Genomic DNA, 18,107 nt, shown 5'->3' on the forward strand with positions numbered 1-18,107 from the left:
GGTTAGCCAATTATCTCATCAATTTCATATCATTTTTGTTAGAATCTATTTCAAAAATTTTTTATATAATCTATGTAAGCAGACGACTTTCACATATATGACTCAGTAATATCTACAAGATTGCGAAGTATCTTGTGCTCAGATGACACATGTAGTGGCTCTTTTTCAAATACACTATCGTAATTATAGATAACACTTGTTTGAGACCGTCTCACATGTCTCAATCCATGAAACGAGTATGATTTTTGATTAATGGGTCGAATTTTTGACCTCATTAATTAAAAATTCGATCTGTCTCACACAAGTTTTTGCCCTTAATTATAGCAATGCCACCGTCATTTTTCCCAATTTCTCATTATTCATTGGACTATTACATGTTTGCAAGTTAGTCAGATAGTGATTGGAATTAAAATTTATATAGTCACAATAATAGTATAATACTACTCATTAATAATTGGGTTTTAAAAAACAAGTTCTTCATAATAATTTCAATTCATTGCACATATAGGTAGTCTTTGTTAGTATTCTTGCATTGGTAGTACGGAGTATCTGGTATTCATGTGAATTTGTTTAATTTGCATAGGATCCTAACTCAAGTTAGAATTAGAATTAGTACTATCCAGGTGGGCTGAAGCAGGGGTAGCCCACATTTGTAAAAGAGCGGGTTTAACGGGCCTGACCACTAAGACTCGTGGCCCGCATTGGGTTAGCCCGAGGGCCAGACCTTATATATATATATATATATATATATATATATATATATATATATAGTGCAAGTTGTACTGTGTACGCATGATTGCATGAACCAGTGAACCACCTAGCTTTATCAATAATATATATATTAAAGTATGAATTACAAAAAAAAAAAAAAACAAATTAAACAAAAGCGAGCGGGCCCACTAATCTGCGTGGGGCGGATTAGAGTTGCATGAACCTTAAACCACAGGCTGGTTCGTAAAAGTCCGTAAAAAATTAAGCTTGCGGTGGGGCCGCCACCCTGATTTGACAATACTAGTTACAATATAACAACTAGCTAGGGCGACTTAGCTTGTAATTCATTAATTGATACTGTTGAGTTGTTGGTAGCCTATCAATGTAAAAGACATTGGTATAAGCGGTAATGTAGAAGAGTTATGAGTAGGCTAGATTAATCGCGAGATGTATGTTATTACGTTTTATGAGATCAAACGTTTATAATTATGTCACATATTGCATCTAGTAACGAATATACAATTTTATTTCTTTATATCTACATAACAATATCCAACATCCTGTTTTGATGTGGACATATTGAACTTGGTTCTCTACGCCTCTGCCCAACAATAATTGCGAGATGTGAATACTAGAATGATAATGCCAAAGACCTTGTGGTTTAGTGGCACCCGGTTTACACTCCCACATAGAAGGGAGTGTGTTTGAGTCTTAGCGGAGGCGACTGTTGTAATTGTGAATCAAGATCAGATGACATAAAACTTCAAGTGAGAAGCATGAGCTAATCTGATCCATTTATTTTAGGATCATACTTTATCTAGCTACTCCGATCCCTCACCCCTTTCGAGATAACTATTTAATATTGTTTAAATTAAAGTTTGGTGCTACATATTTTTCATAAGCTATTTAGATAGTGATTGGGATCAAGATTTATATAGTTATGAACTCATTGATAATACTACTTGTTAATTATTGGGTTTAAAAAATGAATTTAATCATGCATGCTCTTAAATTCTGAAATTAAATGAGTTATGGAGATTGACTGTTTGAGCATGCTTCATGCAATTTCATAGCGTATATAACAAGTCTTTCCAAGTTGTTAGTTTGTTTGATATATCACGAATTTGTAGATTTTGGATGGATTTGTGCAACTTTAGCGACCACTGTTTAGCAATAAAGTAAAACAATTGGCAAAATGGATTTCTTTAATTTCTCAGTATCTCAACCTGTTATTTAAAGATGTGTTTGGCGTGAAACTAACATTGTGATTTAAGCCAGTAAATTATTATAAGCAGGTAAAAAATTAAATAAGTTGTCATAACTCACACTAAGAGTCAAATTTAGAACATTGTGGCTATGAAATCAACTGCTCGACTAACTTGTTTTTGCCTCTTTTATATACCAATTGTCCGACAAACTTGCTGTTGCCGCCCCCTTTATAAATAATAAATAAATATGATCTATTCATTTGGGTAAATTAATGGTTGGGGTTGTTGGGAAATTATAGGGAAAAAGGTGGATTTTATTCATTAAATATTGAAAACTTGAAAGCTTGCAATAATAATTATAAAATTGTCTTGATTAATCTTCTCAAAAAAAATAAAATTGTCTTGATTAATCATGATGGGTGGTTGAGATAACTCATCATTTTTTACATGACATAGTTGCTCTCATTTGAACTCACTCATATATAGGGAAGGGTTTACGTGGTGAATCATATCCTTCCATTTAGATAATCAATCTTTGAAGATTGCTGGAAAATAAAGGGAAAAAGATAGATCTTTTAAATATAAAAAACTTGAAACTTTTTAATAATTATAAAATTGATCATGTGTTTTTTTTTTTGTAATTACTAAACCCCTTAATCATTTTATCATGATTTGTCTATAAAAGCCAGCACACCAAAACTCACAATTATTCTCCACTAAATTAAAGGGGAAAAAAAGATAGAAATTAAATTTTGTTATTCATCAATGGCTGCAATAATTCTCAGTGTGCTTTCTACTTCTACATATAAACTTCCTTCTATTCATAGATCTCATGCTGCATCTTCATTTCGCATGTGTTATCACACCACAACAACAACTACAAGAAGATCTGGAAATTATGGGCCTCCCACATGGGATTTCACTTACATTCAATCACTCAACACTACTACTTATACTGTAAGCAATTTTATTTTCATCATATGAAATTAAAGTAGAAGCAAATTAAATGTTGCAAAAATATAATGGTTGCAGGGTGAGAGGTTTGTTACGAGGCGCGACGAGTTGAAGGAGAGAGTGAAAGATATGCTGAAGAATGAAGAGATGAAAGAATTGGAGAAAATGGAGATGATTGATGAGCTTCAGAGGCTGGGATGTTCTTACCATTTTGAGGAAGAAATCATGGCAGCTTTGATGGATATCTATATGAAGAATAAGAAGAAGAAGAGTAGTAATAGTAAAGGCTTGTATGCCACAGCTCTTGAGTTTAGAGTTCTCAGACAAAATGGCTTTAATATTTCTCCAGGTGGTAATATAATAATATATATAATTTCTCTTTATATGTATGCATGTACATACATATATGTATATGTTGGGCGGAGGCCAGCCGGGGCGAAGGGTCAAGTCCAGCAAGTACCAAGTGGTTAAGAGATTGTTGGGCGGAAGTCTGAAGGCGAGATCAAGTCTGCTAGCACTCTGCCTGGCCTCTCGAAAATGTAGTGATATATACATATATGTATATGTTGGGCAAAGGCCGGGAGCAAAGGGCCAAGTCCAGCAAGTACCATGTTGGTGGTGGCTAAGGGATTGTTGGGCGAATCAGATATCTAATGGCAGGATCAAGTCTGCTAGCACCCTGCATGGCCTCTCGAAAATATAGTTGTATATACATATATGTATATGTTGGGCGGAGGTCGGGGCAAAGGGCCAAGTCCAGCAAGTACTAGGTGGGTGGTGGCTAAGGGATTTTTTGGGGGATTACATATCTAAAGGCCGGATCAAGTCTGCTAGCATCTTGCCTGACTTCTCGAAAATGTAGCGGTATATATAACATTATGAACTCTTGATTGCAGATGTATTTGATGAATTCATGGATGGAAAGAGGTCTAGTTTTAATGCTAGTCTCTATGAAGACACAAAAGGATTATTGAACTTGTACGAATCTTCTTTTCTGTCAATGGAAGGTGAAACAACTTTGGAATTGGGTAGAGATTTCTCAGCCAAGCATCTCAAACATGCATTAAAGCTGCCATTACATTGGAGGATGCCGAGGTTAGAGGCCAGAGGTTTCATTGATTCATACGACAAAGGAAAAACAACCTCGAATCCCACCCTCTTGGAGTTGGCTAAGCTAGACTTCAACATTGTTCAAGCTGTGCATTTGGAGGACTTAAGATTCGTATCAAGGTACACATTATGTTGTGACTTATTTGGCAATTTATATCAAGATACATAATTCATGTTCTTAGTGCACATAATTCATTTTCATTATATCGTATTTATGTATATGTATTATGAACATAAATTTATAATTGAATATATAGTTGAGATCCACAACTAGCTAGACTTATAACTAGATTCTCAAGAGTCTATACCGCCTCCACTGATACTTGAACCCGCAACCTTTCATATGAGAGTACAACTTGGTGCTACTATATCACAGGTCTTGACAATTCTGTACCTAATGAAGTCAAATTTTGTGTATTGGATCAGGGTTACGTTCACAATGCACCTTAGTCCACGATATAACAGTGTACCCTGGTCCACGATATATATATAACAATTGGACTTATTTAGAGCCGGCCTTATTCAATATAAGCATTATATTTTTTGATGTAGGTGGTGGAAGAACTCGTATATTGCAGAAAGGTTAACATTTGTGAGGGATAGAGTGGTCGAGAACTTTTTCTGGACAATAGGATCAAACCCCAACCCTAAGTATGTTAATGGTAGAAGAACGGTGGCAAAGCTCAACTGTTTGATTTGCACAGTTGATGATATATATGATGTTTATGGTACTTTTGATGAATTGCAACTCTTCACAGATACCATTGAAAGGTAACTATTAACTTATGAAAGTTTTTAGGATTAGTAACCGAAAAAATAAGTAGAAAAATTGAAAAATGGACCAAACTTGTGTATTGATGATAGTTTACATCATATATTTGTTTTTAAATTTTCAAATTTTCATTTCTTCAGTTTTCCATTTCTCTATGGAAAAAAAGGAGATCTATTGTTCATCAGTATCTTTCTCTATTTCTCCAAATTTAGAGAATTAGTTAAATGAATTTTCAAAATTCTATGAAAATGAAGAATTGTTCCTCATTTTTCAATTTGAAAAAATAGTTTTAATATCTTTTTTTTATTTTTATTTTTATTTTTTTTATAGTTGTTCTTATATGACATCATTTGATTATTATTTCAGATGGGATGATGTAACAAAAGTAGAACATCTCCCGGACTACATGAGGTTATGCTATTTGGCACTCAACAACTTCGTCAACGAAGTTGCATACGATATTCTTAAACAACATGGCATCTTTATCTTGCATCATCTCAGAAAATCGGTATTCTAAAAAACTATTAATTTTGTTTTGGTTAATAAATCAATTAATTAATATTATAATAAGATCAAATTAGCCACTAAACTACACATGAAAATGCAATTAGATCTTACAATTTAAAAAATACAATAGACTCCTGAACAAGCCAAAGTCTTGCAATTGGGTCGAAAGTGACCAATTCACCCGGTTAACAAGTGACAGTTAACCTTTAATAAATTATTTTATTTATGTATTTTATTAATTTTAAATATTAAAAATAAAATTTTTTAAAAACTCCAACCCCCAAGTGCTTAGTTTCGTTGGAAAAACCAACACAAATATCATACATATTTACTTTCTCTCGCCCTACTTCTAAAGATAGATAGAAAAGGTTGGAGAGAATTGTTGAAAGTCATTCTCTCCTTTCTAAAGCTGCGCAAGGCGGCCCCACCTCCCCGTCCCCCCTCGTCATTGTTGGCCGGAGACGAAGTGCAAACGCACTTCATCTCCAACGGGCTACGCCTCTGATAGGAGACGAAGTGCAAACTACATCTCCAGTTGGCGACAAAGTGCAGACTTCGTCTTTAGTTAGAGACGAAGTGTTTTCTTCAGCATGCGACAAAGTGTAGAATTTTTTTTATCGCGTCAACGATTGATTTGGAGAATTGGTTACTTTTGACCTAATTGCAGGATTATATGTTAGCTTGTTTATGGAGTTAATTGTGTTCTTTTAGTTGGATGGCTAAATTACATTTGTACGTGTAGTTTAATGACTAATTTGACCCTCATTCTTAATATTGTAACATCCATATTTTTTGAGTGTATATATATGATCAGTGGGCAGATTTATGCAAAGCATACTTACAAGAGGCAAAGTGGTACCACAGTGGATACACCCCAACCTATGAAGAATACATAGAAACTGCATGGATTTCAATAGGCTGTCCTATAATATTAGTGCATGCTTTTCTCCATGTCAACAACCCTGCGGAGTATGATGCTGCCCTTCATTGCTTGACAGATTATCATCAAATAATCCGTCTCTCATCTATCATCCTTCGTCTTGCAAATGATAAAGGCACCTCACCTGTAAGTATAAATCATTTAGTTGTTTTTGGTACAATAAAAGATGAGATGGATATGTTATTTGTTGAGGAAAAGGAGGGATCTAAGAGATTAAGAACAAAAAATGAAGAAACAAAGGAGAGAGATCAGCAAATGAAATTTTTGTTAATTGTGATGATAAAATATTTATTAGGTTGCAAATAGGAACCTTAATGTGCATTTTAAAAATTATCCCTATAACGTACTAGTGTTCCCGCACCCCAACCCACCTAGCGAACCCAGTTCGGGTTCTAACCATTAAAATCGGTGGTCCGACACCTCTTTTTATTAATTGTGATTATAAAACATCTCGAGGTTACAAATAGGCCACCCTAAACGTTCATTTGCAAAATTACCGTTGTACCACGCTAGTGCATGCCCCACAACCCCAACCTGCTCAGTGAACCTGGTTCGGGTTCTAACCATGCACAGAAATGGGTGTTGTTGCTCCACTATTCTCCAACCCATTTTTTCAAATTAATTGTGATGATAGAACATTCAAGATTACATATAGACAACCCTAAAGGTATATTTACAAAATTACCCCTCTATCGTACCAGGCTACCCGCACCCCACACCCCAACCCATCCAGCGAGCCTGATTCGTGTTCAAATCATAGAAACATGTGTTGTCACTCTACTACACTCCAATATATGTCATGTTCCAATAACATATGAGACACAACATTATCATTCATTCTTTCTCTAATTAATTAAGTTATTTTTTTTTTAATATTCTATTCATTTTTTTAAAAAATATTTTAGGATGAGTTGAAAAGAGGTGATGTCCCAAAAGCAATACAATGTTACATGGGTGAGGCTAAAGCTTCTATCAACGACGCTCGTGGTTTTATTGATTTGGAGATGAATGAGATATGGAAGAAAATGAATAAATTTCGACTTGAAGGTGGTAGCCCTTTCTCCGGAACATTCATTGAAGTTGCGATGAACGTTGCCAGAATGGCTCAGTGCATGTATCAACATGGAGATGGGCATGGCATCAAGAATTTAGAGACTCAGACTCGTATCCAAACAGTACTCTTTGAACCTATTCCCTTAATTAATAATATAATGCCATGAAAATGTGGCTTCTTGTTCAGAAATGAGATATAATATAATTAATATAAGAGTGAGTCTCCTGTATGTGAGATCGTTTGATCAAGATGGAAATGTATGTGTTAGAATAATGAAATTTCTGAAAGGTAAGATAATGTATTTTATGAGTTGGAATAATATATATTTTATGTGTTAGGATAATATATTTTATGAGTTAGAATAATATCTAATGGACTTTATGTGGTAGGGCATCCCATTAGTGATTAGGGTGTGGTTTTTGAGGAAGCATGGCTGATGTGGATGCGAGAGGGTGAGGAGAGAGTATTTTGGCTTCTCCTACAAAGGCCTTGATTTTTGCTGGAGAAAAAAAAATACGCAGGAGCGCGTTGGGAGTGTACTGGCGACCACTCAGACATTTTACCGTTGCTTTCCTTTTTTTTTTTTTTTTTTAATTGTCATAATATATTTTGTCTTTTTTTTTTCTCTCTTCCATTTCTCTCTCTCTCTCTCTCTTACTTGACTTCTTAAAATGTTGTGCAAAATCAAATTATTAGAGATGCTCTTAGAGTAATGAAATTTATGGGATAATATAATGTATTTTATGAGTTAGGATAATATATTCTATGCGTCAGAATAATGTATTTTGTGTTTAAAAAAAAATGTGTTTTTGGACCATAGTCCACTTCCACACAATAATTATTATTTTTTGATAAATTTACCGGGTCTTTCTCCGTGCTCCGAGAGTCACGAGAGCTGACCCAAGGGGAACCGTCACTTGTGGGAATCTAACCCGGGTTCACACGATTATTCATTTCAAATAAACTACTCCGTATATTAATATTAATTATATATCTAGTCTTCTAAACCAGAACCTAATGTGCCTAATTCCACGCAAATTATACTATGGACCCGGGTCCACCTTGCAAATTATGCAAGGTGGACTCGGGTCTATGTTCACAATTTTAGATCTCAATATACAAAATTACATTACTTAATATTCACAATTTTTGAACTCTATATTCACAATTTTATTATATAGATTTAAAAATTGTGTTATATTATTGAATATAGAGTTATGAAATTGTGAATATAGAGTTCAAAAATTGTGAATATAGAGTTTTAAAATTGTGAACATAGAACTCGGGACCATATTGCAAGGTGGACCCGAGTTCATGGCATACCGCTAATTGCCTAAATGAACTAGGCTAAGGTATTGGGCCAAGAACACTAGAGCCAAGCTTTGGGCCCTCATTTGCCTTCTTGATTGGGCTCAAGTCCATAATTGGATATTTGGACAGATTAGCCAATTATCTCATCAATTTCATATCAATTTTGTTAGAATCTATTTAAAAAATTGTTATATATATATATAATGGATGGAAGTAGACTACTGTCACATATATGACACATCAACAACATCAAGAAGATTGAACAATCCCAGATGGACGGATGTGGTACCTTTGTGAGAAAGTGCAGACTAATATCATTTGTCCATTCACAATAATTATGGGTTGAAAATGAAGCAAAAATAGCGTTAATATTTTTGTAATTACGAAATGTACATTTAGAAACACTTGATAGTGTATCTACGGATCAGATAATTGTCAATGCACTCACATGTGTGTAGCATTAGTTCTCCGTGAATACATTATCGTATATTTTTCAAATTCACCGTCGTAATTATAGAAATGTCACCGTCATTTTTTCCATTTTCCCATTATTCATTGGACTATTACATGTTTGTAACTTGTAAGTTAGTCATAATACTACTTGTTAATAATTGGGTTTAAAAAACAATTTCATTCATAATAATTTCAATTCATTGCACATATTGGCAGTAATTGTTAGTACTTACATGGTAGTACGGAGTATTATATTTGATATGCACGTGTGGGTGTATGTCATATGTGTGTGTGTGTGTAATTCTTAAAAATTAACAAGGCCGGCTCGGCTGAGTTAACTCGGCTAACTCCGTTGAATTAGAAGAGTTGGGCACTTGTATAGGTGGTAATTTGTCTAGGCTGATTTTTGCAACAGTGGTAGCTAGTAGCGAATATACAACTTTATTTCTTTATATCTACATGCAACATCATGTTTTGATGTGGACATATTGAACTTGGCTCTCTACGCCTCTGCCCAACAATAATTGCGGGATGCGAATACTAGAATGATGTAAAAGAGATGAGGATATGGCATGATTTTTTAAATAATTTTTTCTTACTCTAATTTTGATCTCAAGTTATATTTTTTTTGAATACTACTAACGCTATTACTAAACAATAATTTAAACAATAATTTTGATACTTTTATTAAAACTCATTTTGATTACTAAATAATTGAATTGAATCCACTCCCACTCTTTATAACAATCCTAAAAGGGAATGAAAAACTATTTAGACCAAATTTTTTGATCAATGTTTATTTCATCATGATGATATGACATGTATTAATTGTCGCAAATGCTTTATATTTATTAATTGGCGTATCAGAAAAATAACTGATCTAACTATAATGTAATTGTGAATCAAGATCGGATGACATAAAACTTCAAGTGAGACGCGTGAGCGCAGTTAATCTGATCCATCTATCTAGGATCATACTTTATCTACCCATCAATCACCCCTTTCGAGATAACTATTTAATATTTTTGAAATTAAAGTTTGGTGCTACATTATTTTTATAAGTTATTTAGATAGTGATTCGGATCATCAAGATTTATACTACTTGTTAATTATTGGGTTTAAAAAATGAATTTAATCATGCCCTTAAATTCTGAAATAATTAAATGGGTTATGGAAGTAATGGACTCTTTAAGCATGCTTCATGCAATTTCATAGAGTATATAACAAGTCTTTCCAAATTGAAACAAAGTATATATACTATATTTAGATTGTTTGATATATCACGAAATCGTAGATTTTGGATGGATTTGTGTTACTTTAGCGACCACGGTTTAACAATAAATTAAAACAATTGGCAAATTGGATTTCTTTGTCGGCATGAATTTGTGTGTGACTGATATTTGAAGGTGTGTTTTAGGTGAAATTTACATTGTGACTTAAACCAGTAAATGACTAAGAAGATAAATCAACTTAAGTTACGTTGTCATAATTCCCACGAAAAGTCAAACTTAGTACATTGTGGCTATAAAACTAGCTGTTCGACTAATTTGTTATTGCCTCCTTTATATACCAGTTGTCGGACCAACTTGTTGTTGCCCCCTTTATATATAAATAAATAAATAAAATATGACTCCAATTTAATATATAAACTAGGCAGCTTGCTTGTAGTTCAATAACACCTCTATGGTTCTCTCAAATGGGAGGTCACATGTTCTCAATAAGTTGAAAAAAGATGTATGGACATATACTACATTGTAATAGAGTCACACTTATTAGTTTTTAGATTAGATTAGATATATTAGACTCAAAATACTGATTCAAATACGAATAGGGCTTCCCATGCCGCCGGTGCGAATTGCACTATTAGGTATGCATAAATACACTATACAGTATTTGAAAATGCACCAAAATAAAATGCACAAATGCACCGCAAAATACACTAAACACCAACAGAATGCACCACACATAATAATGTATTTTTAAATACCTAAGGGTGTGTGACTGCACAGAAGTGTTGTCCGCACTTAACCTGACCCTTAGGCTGAATACGTTTCACTATAAAATCTGGCAACCAAAACTGAGAATTCCTCAAAGTTATTCCAAAGGGAAATTATCAAATTTTATTGTTGAATGGCGCCAATAATGGCCACCATGTTTTCTACGACATTCACATGCAAACTTCCATCTATTCATAGATCTCATGCTGCATCTTCATTTCGCATGTGTTATCACACCACAGCAACTACAAGAAGATCTGGCAATTATGAGCCTCCCACCTGGGATTACTCTTACATTCAATCACTCACCACTAATTATTATACTGTATGTAATTAATTTATTTTTCCAAAAAATTAAACATTATTTTACTTATGTTAATCCAGTTTTCTTAAACATGTTTCCATATGAATCAAATGTTGTTGCAAAAACGGCTGCAGGGGGAGAGGTTTGTTACGCGGCGCGACGAGTTGAAGGAGAAAGTGAAAGATATGCTGAAGAATGAAGAGATGAAAGAATTGGAGAAAATGGAGATGATTGATGAGCTGCAGAGGCTTGGTTGTTCTTACCATTTTGAGGAAGAAATCATGGCAGCTTTGATGGATATCTATATGAAGAAGAAGAAGAAGAGTAGTAATAGTAAAGGCTTGTATGCCACAGCCCTTGAGTTTAGAGTTCTCAGACAAAATGGCTTTAATATTTCTCAAGGTGATGATAACTTAATAATTTCTTTAGGATAACTCGGCCCTCAAGGTGATGATAACTTAATAATTTCTTTAGGATAACTCGGCCCAACTAAGTTGGTCAGTTGCTGGGTAACCTAAAGGTTCTAAATTTAATTCTTGGTGGGAGCGGCCTATTAGTTTTCTTGGTTTGAGACAGTTAGTTATGGAAAACTTAAGTTGGTTTAGTTTATTGTAGTCTTTTACCTGCTAGAGTCACAAGATGAAATCAACTATGAAAAATTTATGTTGATTTACCTCCTATGCTCCTTTGTCGGTTAGACCATGGGTGAGGTTTACTGGTGCACACCCGTATGACTGCGGGTTTCCCAGTCATCCAAAATAGAAGAATTTCTCTCTCTATATATAATATAATGAGTGTGTATATATATATATATATATATATATATATATATATGTATATATAACATTATGGATTCTTGATTGCAGATGTATTTGATGGATTCATGGATGGAAAGAGGTCTGGTTTTAATAATGCCAATCTCTGTGAAGACACCAAGGGATTATTGAACTTGTATGAATCATCTTTTCTGTCAATGGAAGGTGAAACAAGTTTGGAATTGGCTAGAGATTTCTCTGCCAAGCATCTCAAACATTCATTAAAGCTGCCATTACATTGGAGGATGCCGAGGTTGGAGGCCAGAGGTTTCATTGATTCATATGACCAAGGAAAAACAATCTCGAATGCCATCCTTTTGGAGTTTGCTAAGCTAGACTTCAACATTGTTCAAGCTGTGCATTTGGAGGACTTAAGATTCGTATCAAGGTACACATTATGTTATGACTTATTTTGCAATTTATATTCTAGACCAGGGTACACAGTGTACTGTGGACTCTAATCCAATATATAGAATTTAACTTCATATAAAGTACATAATTCATGCTCACAATGCACAAAATTTATGTTCATAATACACATATATATACACATAAACACGATATAATGGACATGAATTAAACACTTAACATAATACACAGAATTCATGCCTATAATGCACAGAATTCATATTCATTATATCGTGTTTATGTGTATGTGTATCATGAATTTTGTACCTTATGAAGTCAAATTCTGTGTATTGGATCATGGTTCATGATATAACGATTGGACTTATTTAGAGTCGGCCTTATTCAATATGAGCATTATATTTTTTGATGTAGTTGGTGGAAGAACTCGTATATTGCAGAAAAGTTAACATTCGTAAGGGATAGAGTAGTCGAGAATTTCTTTTGGGGAATAGGATCAAACCCCAACCCTAAGTATGTAAACTACAGAAGAACGGTGGCAAAGCTCAACTATTTCATTTGCACAGTTGATGATATATATGATGTTTATGGTACTTTGGATGAATTACGGCTCTTCACTGATACTATTGAAAGGTAACTATTAGCTTATGAAAGTCGGATTAATAACTAATTGAAAAACGGACCAAACTTGTTTGTTGATGGTTTACATCATATATTTAAATTTGTTTTCCATTTTTCAATTTTTCAATTTTTCATTCCTCCCATTTTCATTTCTTCAGTTTTCGTTTTTCGATGAAAAAAAGAGATCTACTGTATGTTTTTCTGTATCTTGAATTAGTTAAATGAATTCTCCAAATTCTATAAAAATGAAGAATTGTTAATAGTTTTTAATTTTTCTTTATAGTTGTTCTTATATGGCATCATTTGATTACTGTTTCAGATGGGATGATGTAACAAAAGTAGAACATCTCCCGGACTACATGAGGTTATGCTATTTGGCACTCAACAACTTCGTCAATGAACTTGCATACGATATTCTTAAAGAACATGGCATCTTTATTTTGCATCATCTCAGAAAATCGGTATTCTCAATAACCATTAATTTTGTTTTGGTAAATAAATCAATTAATTAATATATTAGAATAAGGGTCAAATTCATCACTAAACTACACATGAAAATGCAATTAGGTAATACAATTTTTTTTAAAAAATACTATAGACTTCTGAACAAGTTAAAGTCTTGCAATTGAGTCGAAAGTGACCAATTCACCAAGTTAACAAGTAACCGTTAACCTTTAATAAATTATTTTATTTATGTATTTTATTAATTTTAAAAATTAAATATAATTGCAGGATTATATTTTAACCTGCTTAAAGAGTTAACTGTATTTTTTTAGTTGGATGGATCAATTACATTTTTTCGTGTAGCTTAATGACAAATTTGACCATCACTTTTTAATATTATAACATCCATATTTTTTGAGTGTATATATATGATCAGTGGGCAGATATATGCAAAGCATACCTACAAGAGGCAAAGTGGTACCACAGTGGATACACCCCAACCTATCAAGAATACATACAAAATGCATGGATTTCGATAGGCTGTCCTCTAATATTAGTGCATGCTTTTGCCTATGTCAATAATCCTGTGGAGGATGCTGCTGCCCTTCATTGCTTGACAGATTATCATCAAATAATCCGTCTCTCATCTATCATCACTCGTCTTGCAAATGATAAAGGAACCTCACCTGTAAGTATAAATGTGTTAGTTGTTTTTGGTACAATAAAAGATGATGAGATGGAGATGTTATTTTGTTGAGGAAAAGGAATCTAAGAGATCAAGAACAAAAAATTAATGAAGAAACAAAGAAGAGCAAATGAGATTTTTATTAATTGTGATTATAAAACATTTAGGTTGCAAATAGAGAACCCTAATGTACATACATTCTAAAAATTACCCCTATACTGTATCAGCGTTCCCGCGCACCCCTCAACCTACCCAGCGAACCCTGTTCGGGTTCTAACCATGAAAATCGGTGTTCCAACACGTACCCCTTTTTATTAATTGTGATTATAAAACATACCGAGGTTACAAATAGATAACTCTAAACATACATTTATAAAATTACCCCTATACCACACTAGTGCATGCCCCCACAACCCCAACCCGCACAGTGAACCTAGTTCGGGTTCTAACCGCGGAAACGGGTGTTGTTGCTCCACTATGCTTCAATCCATTTTCTTTTTTTAATTAATTGTGACGATAAAACATTCAAGGTTACATATAGACAACCCTAACAGTATATTTGCAAAATTACCCCTCTATCATACCAGCATCCCACACCCCAACCCATCCAGCGAACCCGGTTCGGGCTCAAATCATATAAACATGTGTTGTTTTACTACAGTCCAATACCTGTCATCATGTTCCAATAACATACGAGACATACACAATATTATCATTCATTCTTTCTCTAATTAAGTTTTGTTTTGTTTTGTTTTTTTTTTTATTATAATAATTCTATTCATTTTTTAAAAAATATTTTAGGATGAGTTGAAAAGAGGTGATGTCCCAAAAGCAATACAATGTTACATGGGTGAGGCTAAAGCTTCTATCAACGACGCTCGTGGTTTTATTGATTTGGAGATGAATGAGATATGGAAGAAAATGAATAAATTTCGACTTGAAGGTGGTAGCCCTTTCTCCGGAACATTCATTGAAGTTGCGATGAACGTTGCCAGAATGGCTCAGTGCATGTATCAACATGGAGATGGGCATGGCATCAAGAACTTAGAGACTCAGACTCGTATCCAAACTCTACTCTTTGAACCTATTCCCTTAATTAATAATATAATGCCATGAAAGTGTGGCTTCTTGTTCAGAAATTTGATGTAATTAATAAAGGGTGAGTGTCTTGTATGTGAGAACATTGGATCAAGATAAAAATGTAATACTTATGTTAAAAATATAATACTAATTAATAATAAATTGTTTGTTACTTATAATTTATAAGGAGAAGTGCAATACTTTTGATGAAAAATATAATAGTTTTAAATCGAAATGTAATATCTGTGAGTTGTTGAACAATTGTGTAATACTAATGAGGGTTGGACATTTGTGTAATACTAATATGATTGATGACTGTTACTTATGTGAGAAAACGTATAAATAATCGAAAATTGGAGTTTATGGATGTAAAAATGTTTAAAAATTATGAGTTACTACTAACTCTACTAGAATTCGAACTTATAGTCTTTCATTTGGGAGAGCCACAAAGATACCATTGAGTTACAAGCTACTTGGAAAAATAATACTCCGTATAAGATATTTTTAATTAAGACATTGTTCAAAGTCAAGACTAATTAAAAAATAAATGGGAGCAACTCCAACCAAGTTGATATGACTGTTGGTTTGGTAACTATAAGGTTTTAAGTTTGATTCCAGTGAAGGCGGCCTATATATTGCCATTTTTGGTTTGAGTCGATCAGTTATAAACAACCTATAATATTTTGCTGGCTAGGGTCAAGAAAATAGGTTTGCTTAGAAAGAAAGGGAGGAAAAACGGGGGTAGGTTTGAATCCAAACTTTTGAAATCCTTTAATAATTTTATTTTTAAAAAGTGAAAAATTTACCATTTTAACCTTATTAAACGGTGCGATATAGCAGGTCTGTTAGGGAGGGGCAATATACAACGTTTTGAAAATTTAGGAGCAACATTTACACCACTTAAAATCAAGACGCGACATTGATAACTGGGTTAAGCGAAGGGTATATATTACAATTTTTTCTTGCCTAAATGGAAAATTATTCTGTGAACCCGGGTCTAAAAATACACAATTTATATACTGTATGCTCATAATTTACATACTGAATGTTCAGAATTTTTATATATTGAATGTTCACAATTTACATACTGAATGTTCACAATTTTTATATACTGAATGTTCACAATTTACATACTGAATGTTCACAATTTTATATACTAAATATTCACAATTTACATACTGAATGTTCACAATTTTATATACTAAATGTTCACAATTTACCTCTCTAAACTCTTTGCTTCTTCTTTTCCTTGGTTCGGCAGCCGCCGCCTCCGCATGCTTAGCGGAGGCGGCGTCTTCTCCTCTTCACGATTGTCATTTTCTTTTGCTCTTTTCTCTCTGCCTCTCCTCTCCATTTTCGCCTCCCCCATCGCCGTCCACCACACCTACGATCTCGCACTGTCGCCGTGTTCTTCGGCTATCGCCGCCCCTTTTCCTTCCCTTCCGACATTATTCCTCTTCCCCAGCTTCGGATCTGTCAAGAAGTACATCACCATTGAATAAGGAAAAGAAGGTTTTGGGTTTTGCAAAAGGTGAAGTAGGAAGAAGTGGTTTTTCTTGATTCAAAGCAGTGTTGTTTTTTTATTAGTAAGTTTTGTTGCTATTATATCTTTCGTTTATTTATCGAATTTGTTGCTTCTCGCTATTATATCTTTCGTTTATTTATCGAATTTGTTGCTTCTCGCATCTTTATCTTTCGTTTATTTATCGAATTTGTTGCTTCTCGCATCTTTAGCAAGTTTATTTTTATCGAATTTGTTGCTTCTCGCATCTTTAGCAAGTTTATTCCCTCCGAATTTGTTGCTTCTCGCATCTTTAGCAAGTTTATTCCCTCTGAATTTGTTGCTTCTCGCATCTTTAGCAAGTTTATTCCCTCTTGCTTCTTTTGCGAGTTTATTCCCTCTCGTTTTTTTGCCGAGTTCTTGTTATAAGCGTACGTAGAACGATAATTGGTCATGGCGTATGTGAACTACAAAAGAATGAAGATTGATACTCGGGTGGTGTCAACGACTTTTGAACTAGAGTATGCCTTCGTTATGTTTGACCAAATTACTATTGACAGTAAAGAAGCTTGGAGTGCTCCTGTCGACTTCAGCTTCAAATTTGTGAAACAGTCTGCGATTCAAGTTTTCGATAACATTGTTAGGAAATTTGTTTCTATGTCTGACTGTAAGGAATGTTTGTCCATTCCATTAATCTTTCTTGTAAACGTTTCCGCTTATGATTCAATGAATTAGTCTCGAGAGATTATTATCAAAAAAAAAAAATGTTCACAATTTACATACTGAATGTTAACAATTTAAAGTGTGAACATTCAGTATGTAAATTATAAATATTCAGTATATAAATTGTGTATTTAACCTAGATCCACCTTGCAAAGTGAACTCGGGTCCATAACATGACTATTGTGCCTAAATCAACTAGGCGAAGGTATTGGGTCAAGAACACTAGAGCCAAGCTTTGGGACCTCATTTGCCTTCTTGATTGGGCTCAAGTCCATTTGTTGGATATTTACACAGATTAGCCAATTATCTCATCAATTTCATGTTATTCTTGTTAGAATATGTATCAAAAATGTTATATAATGGATACAAGGTGACTACTTTCAATTCATATATATTGACTCAGTAACATCAAGAAGCTAGATTGAACAATCCCAGATGGACGGATGTGACCCAGTTGAAAGGATGTGATGCATATATATAAGGTCTGGTTCTCGTGCGGATGTGCGCTCATTCATTATTAGGTATGCAAAAATGCACCAGGATTGTGCATT

The 18,107-nt window shown here is 33.9% G+C and overlaps 2 protein-coding genes across 2 annotated transcripts; both read left to right on the forward strand.

Moving 5' to 3' along the window:
* The first annotated feature begins 2,618 nt into the window (after positions 1–2,618).
* On the forward strand, positions 2,619–7,599 carry LOC116025732 (terpene synthase 10-like). The gene is made up of 7 exons (XM_031267066.1): positions 2,619–2,876; positions 2,952–3,222; positions 3,770–4,103; positions 4,536–4,754; positions 5,122–5,263; positions 6,077–6,328; positions 7,108–7,599. The coding sequence occupies exons 1-7, from the start codon at positions 2,685–2,687 to the stop codon at positions 7,420–7,422; spliced, it is 1,725 nt and encodes a 574-aa protein (XP_031122926.1). The 5' UTR covers positions 2,619–2,684; the 3' UTR covers positions 7,423–7,599.
* Positions 7,600–11,162: 3,563 nt separating this feature from the next.
* Positions 11,163–15,368, forward strand: LOC116025376 ((-)-alpha-terpineol synthase-like). Its single transcript, XM_031266594.1, has 7 exons — positions 11,163–11,342; positions 11,456–11,723; positions 12,188–12,524; positions 12,917–13,135; positions 13,443–13,584; positions 14,004–14,255; positions 15,054–15,368. The coding sequence occupies exons 1-7, from the start codon at positions 11,163–11,165 to the stop codon at positions 15,366–15,368; spliced, it is 1,713 nt and encodes a 570-aa protein (XP_031122454.1).
* The last annotated feature ends 2,739 nt before the right edge of the window (positions 15,369–18,107 follow it).

This window comes from Ipomoea triloba, chromosome 7 (assembly GCF_003576645.1).
Source record: "Ipomoea triloba cultivar NCNSP0323 chromosome 7, ASM357664v1".
Lineage (NCBI taxonomy): Eukaryota > Viridiplantae > Streptophyta > Magnoliopsida > Solanales > Convolvulaceae > Ipomoea > Ipomoea triloba.